Below are 12,156 nucleotides of genomic sequence, written 5' to 3' on the forward strand. Positions count from 1 at the left end.
TAAAAGAATGACTCACAAAGCATGGTTATTTATATTTGGATATTTGGCAGATATTCTCAAAAGTGAACCAACTGAGCCCTCTCTCTTCCGCTGATAACATTTGTTTCAGGTGGAAAACTTGTATCCATTCCTTTGAGTTTGATGACTTCCAGTACTTAGGGGCTTTTCTGATGAGATTAGGAATATTTATGAATATAATTTTTGATATTACAGAGTGAAATTTGTCAATATTTGGAACTTCACAACCCAGTGGAGCAGTATTTTCCAAATGACTAATCATGGGTGGTATTCAAATCGTGGATAGGTAAAAGATCCATTCAAAGAGCAAGATAGAGCAGTAGAGTTTAATGCAATGGTACAAAAAGCTCAATCATATGATTTAAAGGTTAGCTACAATGTGGAATATGAAATTTTACTGTTTTGGTAAAATACCAAAAAAGGGGGGCACCTAGGTTCCTCAGTTGGTTAAGCGTCTATCTTCAGCTCAGGTCATGATCTCAGAGTCCTGGAATTGAGCCCGACATTGGGCTCCCTGCTCACCAAGGAAGGAGTCTGCTTCTCCCTCTTCCTCTGCTGTTCCCCCTCCTTGTGCTTGCTCACTCGCTCTCCTGTCAAATAAATAACAAAATCTTTTTTTAAAAAATAAAAAAATAGCCATAATTCTCTGAAACTGCTATTAAAGTATTCCTTCCTAAAAGTATTCCTTCCATTTTAAACTATATTTTTTCACACTCTTATTTTTAAGAATATATTTAACCAAACAACGTATAGTAACAGGTTTAATGCAGAAATGAGAATTCAGCTGACTTCTTTGTAGCCAGACATTGAAAAGATTTGTAAAATTGTAAAGCATATCATATCCTCACTAAATTTTTTATTGTTCAAAGCATGTTTATGTTAATAGGTAATGAGTTATTTTTAATGAATTAACAAAGTTTTAACTTTTCATATGGTATGTAAAGTATGTACCAGTGGATACAACTCACAGGAACAGACGCTCCTTGGAGTCTTCAGTAATCTTTAAGATTAGAGAGTCCTGATGGAGTCAGAGAACTGCTACCCTCATGTAGCCTGCTTCATTAATTCTGAGATGTTTTTACATTTTGCCATTTTTGAAATTGCGATGTATTTAAGATGTCTTAGTGTCAGTGATGGACCTAATTGCGTGAAAACTTTATGTTGACATTTTTTGGCAACATCAAGACAACACTGGCATGAAAAATATTTTTGCTGATCCATTTTTTTCAGTTAAATCTTAGGTTATAATTGATAATCCTCATTTTAAAAAAGCTATGCTCTTGTTTTTCATTTCTCTTTTTAAAATTCAGGAGCAGTATTTTTCCTTAAGACCTGATCTGAGGACCAAAAGCTATGGAAATATCAGTGAGCGTGTTGAATTGAGGAAGAAATTGGGTTGTAAATCATTTAAATGGTACCTGGATAATATCTACCCAGAGATGCAGATATCTGGGCCCAACGCCAAACCCCAGCAGCCCATTTTTATCAATAGAGGGCCAAAACGCCCCAAAATCCTTCAGCGTGGAAGGGTAAGAAAGTAAACTCATCCAAGTGCTTCATTAAAAGTTGTATGATATAATAAATGACATTTTAGACTCACAGTATTCTTTTAGTGATAGACTTTAGCTTGCTTCCATTATATTCTTTTGGTGGGAGCTTCCTCCACTCAGGTAGTAAGACCTTCGAAATGTTAGTATCTTCACTGTTAATATTAACATTCTTCACCTGCCAGCAGTAAACAGCACATGACTTCTGTAAGTTACGTGCTGGGTTTCAAGAAGGTGGATGTAAATGTGAATAGACCAATAAAGGTACTATAAGTGAGTATAAAACTCATTTTAAAAGACCAGTCCCCCCCAAATTTTTTTTTTTTTAATTAAAAGGAAAAAAAAAAGGCCAGTTCCAAAAGGAAGACAAAAAGAGAAATGGGGGTGCTTTCTGCTGTTGAGGCCAAAGCTCTGGGAACAACTCCAGAGAGCAAGTGAAAGATCTGAGCTGCACAGAAAACCCATGACCAGCCACATTTCTGTAGATGTTCCCTTTTGTTTCTGAAGGAATTTCTTCACTGGTCTATAAATCTTAAGGGTCTAGCCATAAAAACCATACCTTTTTCCTGAATCACTTCTTAGAATTTGCTTTCTGAAAGTATAGATGTTCTGATTGATGCTGTTTTCTGTACTAAGAAGGTGGTGCTCCTTAGGATCTTTCATGATGCTAAGTGTTCCTTCAGTGGCTAAAGCAAGCCTAGAACTTTCCCCTTCTTGTCCTCTTGATGAGATTAAAAACAAAGTCAAAGTGTTTTCTTTTTAAGTAAAAATGCGTACCAGGGTTTGTCCATATAGTTGAAGTCCTTTACATTATTCTTGCCTCGCATGTCTAAGCTCCTTTAACACTAACATTAATATTTTACCCAGGGATCCCTGGGTGGCGCAGTGGTTTAGCGCCTGCCTTTGGCCCAGGGCGTGATCCTGGAGACCCGGGATCGAATCCCACGTCGGGCTCCTGGTGCATGGAGCCTGCTTCTCCCTCTGCCTGTGTCTCTGCCTCTCTCTCTCTCTCTGTGTGTGACTATCATAAATAAATAAAAATTAAAAAAAATATTTTACCCAAACTAGATACTCTGTTGCATTTCTGGGTCTCACCTTTGCCATTTCTTTTTCTTTCTTTTTTTTTTTTTTTTTTTTTTAAGATTTTTATTTATTGGGATCCCTGGGTAGCTCAGCGGTTTAGCGCCTGCCTTTGGCCCAGGGTGTGATCCTGGAGTCCCGGGATCGAGTCCCATGTCAGGCTCCCAGCATAGAGCCTGCTTCTCCCTCCTCCTGTGTCTCTGCCTCTCTCTCTCTCTATGTCTATCATGAATAAATTTTTAAAAGTTTATAAAAAATAAAGATTTTTATTTATTTATGAGGGACACACAGAGAGAGGCAGAGACACAGGCAGAGGGAGAAGCAGGCTCCATGCAGGGAGCCTGACCTGACATGGGACTCAATCCTGGGTCTCCAGGATCAGGCCCTGGGCTGAAGGTGGTGCTAAACCGCTGAGCCACCCGAGCTGCCCACCGTTGCAATTTCTAATCTGTGTTTATCTCAGTTTAGCACGTGCATCACATTTGGTTATGCACTGTCTGGTTTGTACCTTTTTTTTTATTTCCTCAATTTCCTTTTAAGGCTCTTTAGGCCAGAGATGTTTTAGTTTCTTTCCTGCTCTGTAGCAGATTAGTAAACCTATATCTTTAGGTAGAATTTCTACTTGACATTGCTTGCATATATTGTTAAAATTGCCTGTAACCTTGAAGTCTATTGTGATACCCTTATGTACTGAAGCTAGAATTTAGGAATAAAATGCTTATATTTTTATGACCTTTGATATTCAGAGCTTGGAATAGTATTTTCACATTTCATCTAAAACCACTTTATCTAACATTCTAAGATGTCTTCTGAGAAGAGCATTCTCTCATTTTACAGCTCTATCACCTCCAGACTAACAAGTGTCTGGTGGCCCAGGGCCGCCCAAGTCAGAAAGGAGGCCTGGTGGTGCTTAAAGCGTGTGACTACAGTGACCCAACTCAGGTGAGTGATGCCTCTGGGCTCAGCCAGTCCTGGGAAAGTGTCCTTCAGTGAAGGGAACTTGCTGGCGGTCCCGAAGGAGGAGGGCAGAGAAGACTGAAGATTTTAATCGCACTTTCCTTAGATGATATGGGTTAAGTTGGAAAAGACTTTAGAGCTCATGTAATACAACTATTTTGGTCTCCTTTGTATATTTTTTCCTACCTTTGCTCAATGTTTGTAACTGCAAAGTACAAATAATGCTCCTAACAATGAATCAAAAGCTCATTGAAGGTTAGAAGTGGCAAAGGAAGTTTAGTGTCCCTCTGGGCAAGAATATTAATGCTACAGTAGATAAGGTAGTATCTTTTGTAGAGTTTTCTCTAAAATCAAATTTCTCTGAGTCTTAGTCCATCGGAAGAAACTACAACAAAATAATAGGTTCATTTCATTCGCATAATGTTTGTATTCTCATAACCTTTTCAGTGGTGTTAAAGTAGACCTAAAAATAAGCCAAAAACTTGCATGAGTTTGGAACTGTAATTTGAGACTACTTGTATCTGATAACAGTAGTCTAACCTCCTAGGTGTAGAACCTCAAGCCTGTAGAACCTCAGTGCTAAGTACATCACAGGGAGGTAATTTTCATTTCCATTTGAGTGGTGGAGATTGTGTCACTCAAGACTAAAAATGATGGGTAGCCTGTGTCCTCTGAAATTTCATAGAAGAAATTTTATTTATTTTTATTTAAAGATTTATTTATTTAAATAAATTTATTTTTTTTTAAAGATTTATTTATTCATTCAGAGAGAGCGAGAGAGAGGCAGAGACACAGGCAGAGGGAGAAGCAGGCTCCACAAAAAAAAAAAAAAAAAAAAAGAAGAAGCAGGCTCCACACAGGAAGCCCGATGTGGGACTCGATCCTGGGTCTCCAGGATCACACCCCGGGCTGCAGGCGGCGCTAAACTGCTGCGCCACTGGGGCTGCCCGAAGACTTTTTGTTTCTAGCAGAGCTTGCACAGTATGGAAGGTGTTGTCCACACTGGAAAACAGGATTTAAAAGGGGTCTTGTGCTGTGTCTGGGTATGAGAGGTGTCATACCCAGGTGTCTGGAAGGGTCCTGGGCACTGGGGTGTTCAATTGTAATGATGCTTCAGTGGCTTATGTCACAACGGGATGAGGTCACTGAGATTTCTTCCAGAAAATGGAAGAGATTTGAGGAGATGGAATTACATTCTCCTGTTTCTACTGTGTTGGGATCATGCAGACTTGTCCTGATGGTGGTAGCCACATGTGGCTCCCATGTTGGACAACACAGGTTATAAAATATTAGCATCGTTGTAGAAAATTCTATTCATAGAACTCTTCATGTTAATGGAGACAGCACACATACATTTTGGGCCTGGAGGTAAAAATACTAAAGAGTAAAATAATTCAGAAACAAAATTTAGTGATGGTACCAATTGGAGAGTAAGCTCTTCATTGCACTTGTCCTGCTCAGCCGATGTTAGGCCACAGAGAAGACTATCCTGCAAGATCTGTGCATCTAGAGAAAACCTGCTTCTGGGCCCACAGAGGAAATGATCCCAGCCCAAATGCTGTGGGGGATGATCTGGGATTAGAGTATAACGTCCCCTAGGACAATGTGATATACCGGCTCCTGTACAGCAGTGCTGCCCAGCAGATGAGGGACGTCTGACTGGGATGCCTGTGAGTTCCTGTCTGCAGAAGGCCAAGCCCGCAGGCCCATCTAGGGATGCAGACCACTGTAGGATTGTGAAATCTAGCATTAGAAAATGTCTACAATTGGGGATCCCTGGGTGGCGCAGCGGTTTAGCGCCTGCCTTTGGACCAGGGCGCGATCCTGGAGACCCGGGATCGAATCCCACGTCGGGCTCCCGGTGCATGGAGCCTGCTTCTCCCTCTGCCTATGTCTCTGCCTCTCTCTCTCTCTCTGTGTGACTATCATAAATAAATTTGAAAAAATAAAAAAAAAAAAAAAAAAAAAAAAAAAAAAGAAAATGTCTACAATTTTGTGCTCAGTTAATTCAGTCAGTTACATTAAGTTCAAAGAACAAGTTAACCATTGTTTTGGTTTCTTCCTGGGACTGCACTCCTTTTTCCTGTGTTTGTTCATTCCTTCCATTTTCAGATAAGCATGTAACTCAGGTTCGTTGGTCTTTCCCTGCTTTATGCAATCATGTAGAATAACCCCATTCTTCTTCCACAGATACGTGACCTGTGCTACGTCTGAATTTCAAAATCTAAAGCAGAACCTGGATCTTTGATTTTGATCTTTGATTTTCTTCCTTAGATTTGGATTTATAACGAAGAGCACGAGTTGGTTTTAAATAACCTCCTTTGCCTGGATATGTCAGAAACTCGCTCGTCAGACCCACCACGACTCATGAAGTGCCACGGGTCAGGAGGATCCCAGCAGTGGACCTTTGGGGTGAGGAGCTTGCTGGTGAGGATGGGAGTGTGTGAGGAAGCAGACAGAGCTACGTGTGGCAAGTGCACTCCTGGTCCCCCTTGTAGAAGTTCATTCTGAGTTTGTAGTATCCCTTAAGCAAGCAAAACATCTGAAATAGTCCACACCTCTCCTGGATTTCTTCTCTACTACATTATGGCATAAGTTTTTTTTTTAAGTTAAAGCAATTAACTGGTATATTTTTCTTGCTACCTTTTTTCAGAAGAGTAATCGGCTATACCAGGTGTCCGTTGGACAGTGCCTGAAAGTGGTCGATCCACTGAGTCACAAAGGCTACGTTGCGATGGCAATCTGTGATGGCTCCTCATCACAACAGTGGCATCTGGAAAGCTAAAGTGGACGCTGTGGCTAGCATGGTAATTCCTCAGTGTTCACCTCATCTGTGAGCTGTGAGGCTTGAGAAGTTGCTGGTACAAGAAAATCCCTGATTTCCTGTTTAAATAGAACCATTTTTGAGAGGATGAGATGACAGATATACTAGAGACTGGAGCACAGAGTGATCATCAGAAAATGAGGAAATCTGATTTACCAAGACATTAACATCATTTCTGAGCTGCTAAGGAATTTCTTGCTTATGGTAAGAAAGTAGACTACAATTTTAACTCTATAAAGGGTCAGGTTTGGACAGGCCAAACCCAGGAGATTGACATTTCTGTTCAAACTTATTTATGCTTTTTAATCCCTTTAATAATAGAATGGCATTTGTCTGATCAGGAACTTGTCATGGTTTCCTTTTTTAGAAGGACTTCATAGGAAACAAATTTTTTTACTTCAATTATCATGTCCAAAAATAATTTCAAACAAACTGAATCCACATTACTTTTAACTTCAGAAGGCCTCATTTATAAGATTATATATTTAAGAGGCAGTTAACTATTATAAATTATTTTGGTGAAATATGGTACTATCGACATTTAAAATAAAGGATCCTTTTGATGATTTACATGGGACTTTTTGTCTGCTTTTCTTGTGTTGGGGTTTCTGATCTGCGTTGTGCTGTGTGTGTCATACGGTGAACAGGATACTTGGTTCGGCTAATGAGCCAATAAGCGAGGGCACAGCACCATTCTTTAGCTTGAACTGTGTGAATTTGACACTGAATGTCTGTAAGTTCACTAAAGCTGGCATTTGGGTATAGAGGTCAGGATCGCAGAAGATAGATCTCAGACCACCAAAAAACCCACTAGTACTGATAAATGAATTCAGTAAAGTCACAAGATACAAAGTCAATGTACAGAAATCTGTTGCATTCCTATACACTAATAATGAAGCGACAAAAAGTGAAATTAAAATCCCATTTACAATTGCACCCAAAACAATAAACTTAACCAAAGAGATAAAAGACCTGTACTCTGAAAATTATAAAACACAAAGTTCAAGATGATCCAAAGAAGTGGAAAGACATCCCATGCTCATGGATTGGAAGAACAAATATTAAAATGTCCATACTGCCTCAAGCAATCTACAGATTTAATGCAATCTTTTTTATCAAAATAACCAAAGCATTTGTCACAGAACTAGAACAAACAATCCTAAAATTTGTATGGAACTATAAAAGACCGCATATAACCAAAACAGTCTTGAAAAAATCAGAGGCATCACAATTCTAGATTTTAAGTTCTATTACAAGTGGTAGTAATTAAAACAATATGGTACTGGCATAAAAATAGACACATAGATCAATGGAAGAGACTAGAAAACACAGAAGTAAACCTACAATTATATGGGAAATTAATCTTCAACAAAGTAGGAATAAATATAATGGAAAAAGTCTTTTCCTCAAATGGTGTTGGGGAAACTGGTCAGCTACAGGCAAAAGAATGCAACGGGACCACTTTCTTTCACGATATACAAAAATAAAGTCAAAGTAGATTAAAGACCTAAGTATATAATCATTTTACAGCTATAGGTCTAGGTCTAGAACCATAAAAATCCTTGAAGAGAGCATAGGCAGTAATTTCTCTGACATTGGTCATAATATTTTTATAGCTACAGTCTGCTGAGGCAAAGGAATTAAAGTAAAAAATTGTGACTACATCAAAATAAAAGGTTTCTGCACAGCAAAAGAAATAAAAGGCAAGTTACAGAATAGAAGATATTTGCAAATAACATATCCGATAAAGCATTAGTACTCAGAATATATAAAGAACTTAACATCAAGAAACAATGCAATTAAAAATGGGCAGAAGACACATTCTTCCAAAGAAGACATCCAGACAGCCAATGGACACGGGAAAAGAAGCTCAACATCACTCATCATCAAGGAAATGCAAATCAAAACCGCGATGAGCTATCACTTCACACCTGTCAGTATTGCTAATACCAAAAATACAAGAAACGACAAATGTTTGTGAGGATGTGCTCTTGCACTATTAATTGGAATGCAAACTGGTGCAGCCACTGTGGAAAATAGTATGGAGGTTCCTTGGAAAATTGAACTACCCTGTGATCCAGTAATCACACTACTGGGTATTTACCCAAAAATACAAAAACAATTCGGAGATATATGTACCCCTATGTTTACTGCATTATTTATAATTGCCAAACTATGGAAGCAGCCCAAGTGTCCACTAATAGATGAATTAAAAAGATGTCTGTGTGTATATATAACAAAGTTTATACACACACATACAATGAATTATTCAGCCATTAAGAAAAAGAATGAAATCTTGCCATTTACAACAACATGTAGAGCTAGAGAATATAATGCTAAGTGAAAAAAGTCCAGAGGGATACCTGGGTGGCTTAGTGGTTGAGCATCTACCTTCGGCTCAGGTCCTGATCCTGGGATCTAGGATCGAGTTCTGCATCGGGCTCCTTGCAGGGAGCCTGCTTCTCCTGCTGCCTATGTCTCTGCCTCCCCCCCCCCCCCCCCGTCTCTCATCTCATGAATAAATCTTTAAAAAGTCCAGAGAAAGATATATGATCTCACTTATATGGAATTTAAAAACAAATGAGCAAAGGAAAAAAGCCAAACCAAGAAACAGACTCTTAATACAGAGAACATGATTTTTCATAATGAAAAAACAAAAATACAAATTTAGGAGTCACCTTTGCATACTGAAGATGTCCAAATATAATGGGAAGGGTTTTTCCTGCCAAAATTGTATCTCAGAGGAGACACAGTCTTAAAGGGTACTTTCTCAGTTATTTTATCTTAACCTGCAAAGCACCATATTAGAAAAATGTTGGAGGATAATATATTCTATATTTTATCTTTTGTAATTCAACTTCGAAGACCAGATGGTCCATACAGAAAGCAGCAAGATGGCAGATTAAACTGCATGCTGCATACAAGAAACTTTTTTTTTAAGATTTTATCTATTTGAGAGAGTGTGTGCACAAGGCGGGGGTGGCAAAGGGGGTGAACAGAGAAGGAGAAGCAGACTCCCTGCTGATCCGGGAGCCTGAAGTGGGGCTCGATCCCAGGATCCTGGGACCCTGACCTGAGCTACAGGCAGACACTTCACCAACTAAGCCGTGCAAGTGCCCCATGAAACTCACTTTAAATATGAAGACACAAATATGGTGAAATATATGCACGTGGGACACTAATTGAGAGACATCTGAAGTAGCTCTATTAATATTACAAAGATTTTGAAGCAAAGAACATTACTAGGGATGGAAAGGGTCCATTAGAGGAAATAATCCCAACATTATAATACTGAATAACAGAACTTCAAAGTACCTGCCACAAAACCCAATAGAACTGCATAGAAAAACATAATTTACAACTGTAGTAAAATTTCAACATACCTCTCAATAATTGATGAAATAAAGTAGAAAAAAAATCAGGTAGGATATAGAAGGCTTGATGATACTGTCCTCCAGCTTGACATGATTATCGATCATGGAACATTCTACCTGACAAGACCAGATAGAATAATGCCTTCTTTTCAATTACACATGAAACATACCAAGATAGGTCATGTTCTGAGATGTTCTCAATAAATTCATACAAATCCAACTTGTGCAAATTATATTAGAAACCAACAGTAATGGAAGTCAATAACATACCTGGAAAATCTTCAAATATTTGAAAAATCTACCAGTAACACATTTTCTAATATCCTGCAGGTCAAAGGAGTTATAAAGCTGTTTTGAACTGCCTGAAAATGAAAATATAACCGACCAAAGACTGAAGGGTGCAGCTAGCAGAAAAGGATAAACGCTTAATTAAAGTCAAGGACTTAAGCTTCCACCTTAAAATAGAAAAAGGAAACAAGAAGAGCAAAGAAACAAATGTCAGAATAGAAATGGATGAAATGGAAAACAAAAATAGAAAAAAATCAAAGCTGGATCATGAACATCACCGAAGTGAAACAAATGTAAAGATACCCATGAAGAATATTATTAAGAGGCACATGGGTGGCTCAGCGGCTGAGCATCTGCCTTTGGTTCAGGTCATGGTCCCGGGGTCCTGGGATCAAGTCCCACATCGGACTCCCTGCATGGAGCTTGCTTCTCCCTCTGCCTGGGTCTCTGCCTCTCTCTGTGTCTTTCATAAATAAATAAAATCTTTTAAAAATTTAAAATTAGAAATACCATATAAAATTAGAAATACCAAATTAGAATCTAGTAATTCCACTACTGGGTATTCACCCAAAGAAAACAAAACCACTAATTCAAAAAGGTATATTCTCCTCTATGTTTATTGCAATATTATTTACAATAGCCAGGATATGGAAGCAGCCCAAGTGTCCATCAATAGATGAATGGATAAAGATGTGCGTGTATATACAATAGAATATTACTCAGCCATAAAAAAAAAAGAATGAGATCTTTCCATTTGTGAGAACAAGAATAGTCCTAGAGGATACTATGTTGTGAAATCCGAGAAATACACAATTTCACTTTTATATGGAATCTAAAACAATGAAGAAACAAAGCAGAAACAGACCCATAAAAAAAAAGAAAAGAAAATAGAACTAATAGTTTCCAGAGAAGAGGGAGGTTGGAGGGGATGGACAAAATGGGTGGAGTGTGGGAGGTACAGGCTTTCAGTTACGGAATGAGTGAGTCATGAGGATGAAAGGTACAGCGTAGGGAACATAGCCAGTGGTCTTGTCACGGCCTTTTATGGTGACAGATAGGACTCTGCCTGTGGTGAGCACAGTCTAATGTACAGACTTGTCCAAGTCGCTGTGTTACACACCTGTAATGTAACATTGTGTGTCAACTATACCTCATTTTAAGAAATAAAAGTAACTATAAAACTGACAAACTTCTGGATGCCTGAGTGGCTCAGTGGTTGAGCATCTGCCTTCAGCTCAGGTCATGATCCCGGGGTCCTGGGATCGAGTCCTGCATCGGGCTCCCCGCATGGAGCCTGCTTCTCCCTCTGCCTGTGTCTCTGCCTCTCTCTCTGTGTCCCTCATGAATAAATAAATAGAATCTTAAAAAAACAAACTGACAAACCTCATCAAAAACCAACCAAAAACAGACATGAATTATCCACATCAGGAATGAGAGTGGTAACATCACTAGAGATTCTACAGATGTTAAAAAGGATTGGATGAAAAAGCAATGGAAACTATCATTCGTTGCTGGTGGGAATGCAAAATGGTGCAGCCACTTCTGAAGGACTTTGGCAGTTTCTTATGAAACCAAACCTACTCTTACCTGACGGTCCAGCAACAGAGTTTCTGCTTACTGTATGATTCCACCTCTGTGACATTCTGGAAAAGGGAAAACCATGGAGACAGTAAAAGATCAGTGGTTGCCACGGGTCAGGGGAGGGAGAGGGGAATAGAGCAGAGAGGATTTTTAGGGCAATAAAACTATTATGTATGACACTATAAAGGTGGGTATAAGTCATACGTCAGTCAAAAGCCATTGACTATACAAAACCAAGAGTGAAAAAAAAAAAACCAAGAGTGAACCTTAATGTAAACTCTGGACTTTGGGTGATGATAGGATACAGGTTTATAAAAAAAAGTTTGTTTTTTTTTTTTTAGGTTTATCAGTTTTAACAAAAGTATTACTCTGACGTGGAAGATGCTCAGTTTTGCAGCCAGGGGATAACTATGCCCAAGTTTATGCCAGTAAATTTGATGGTTTAAATAAAACGGGCAGATACTGGAAATAAATTACTCAGCTTCTC

The 12,156-nt window shown here is 38.8% G+C and overlaps 1 protein-coding gene across 9 annotated transcripts in view; it reads left to right on the top strand.

Annotated features, from left to right (window-relative positions):
* The window catches only part of GALNT11 (polypeptide N-acetylgalactosaminyltransferase 11), a 51,417-nt gene extending 44,421 nt beyond the window's left edge, over window positions 1-6,996 (top strand). For 5 of the 9 annotated variants that reach the window (XM_035699681.2, XM_035699684.2, XM_035699682.2 and 2 more), the window contains exons 9-12: window positions 1,329-1,547; window positions 3,483-3,587; window positions 5,877-6,029; window positions 6,256-6,996. In XM_035699681.2, coding sequence (XP_035555574.1) covers window positions 1,329-1,547; window positions 3,483-3,587; window positions 5,877-6,029; window positions 6,256-6,387 — 609 coding nt within the window. In that variant the 3' untranslated portion in view covers window positions 6,388-6,996. The remainder of the gene's footprint in view (window positions 1-1,328; window positions 1,548-3,482; window positions 3,588-5,876; window positions 6,030-6,255) is intronic. The other 4 variants (XM_025452301.3, XM_049094706.1, XM_035699687.2 and 1 more) reach the window with 3 other exon arrangements.
* Window positions 6,997-12,156: the final 5,160 nt, after the last annotated feature.

Source organism: Canis lupus, chromosome 16 (genome assembly GCF_003254725.2).
Source record: "Canis lupus dingo isolate Sandy chromosome 16, ASM325472v2, whole genome shotgun sequence".
NCBI lineage: Eukaryota > Metazoa > Chordata > Mammalia > Carnivora > Canidae > Canis > Canis lupus.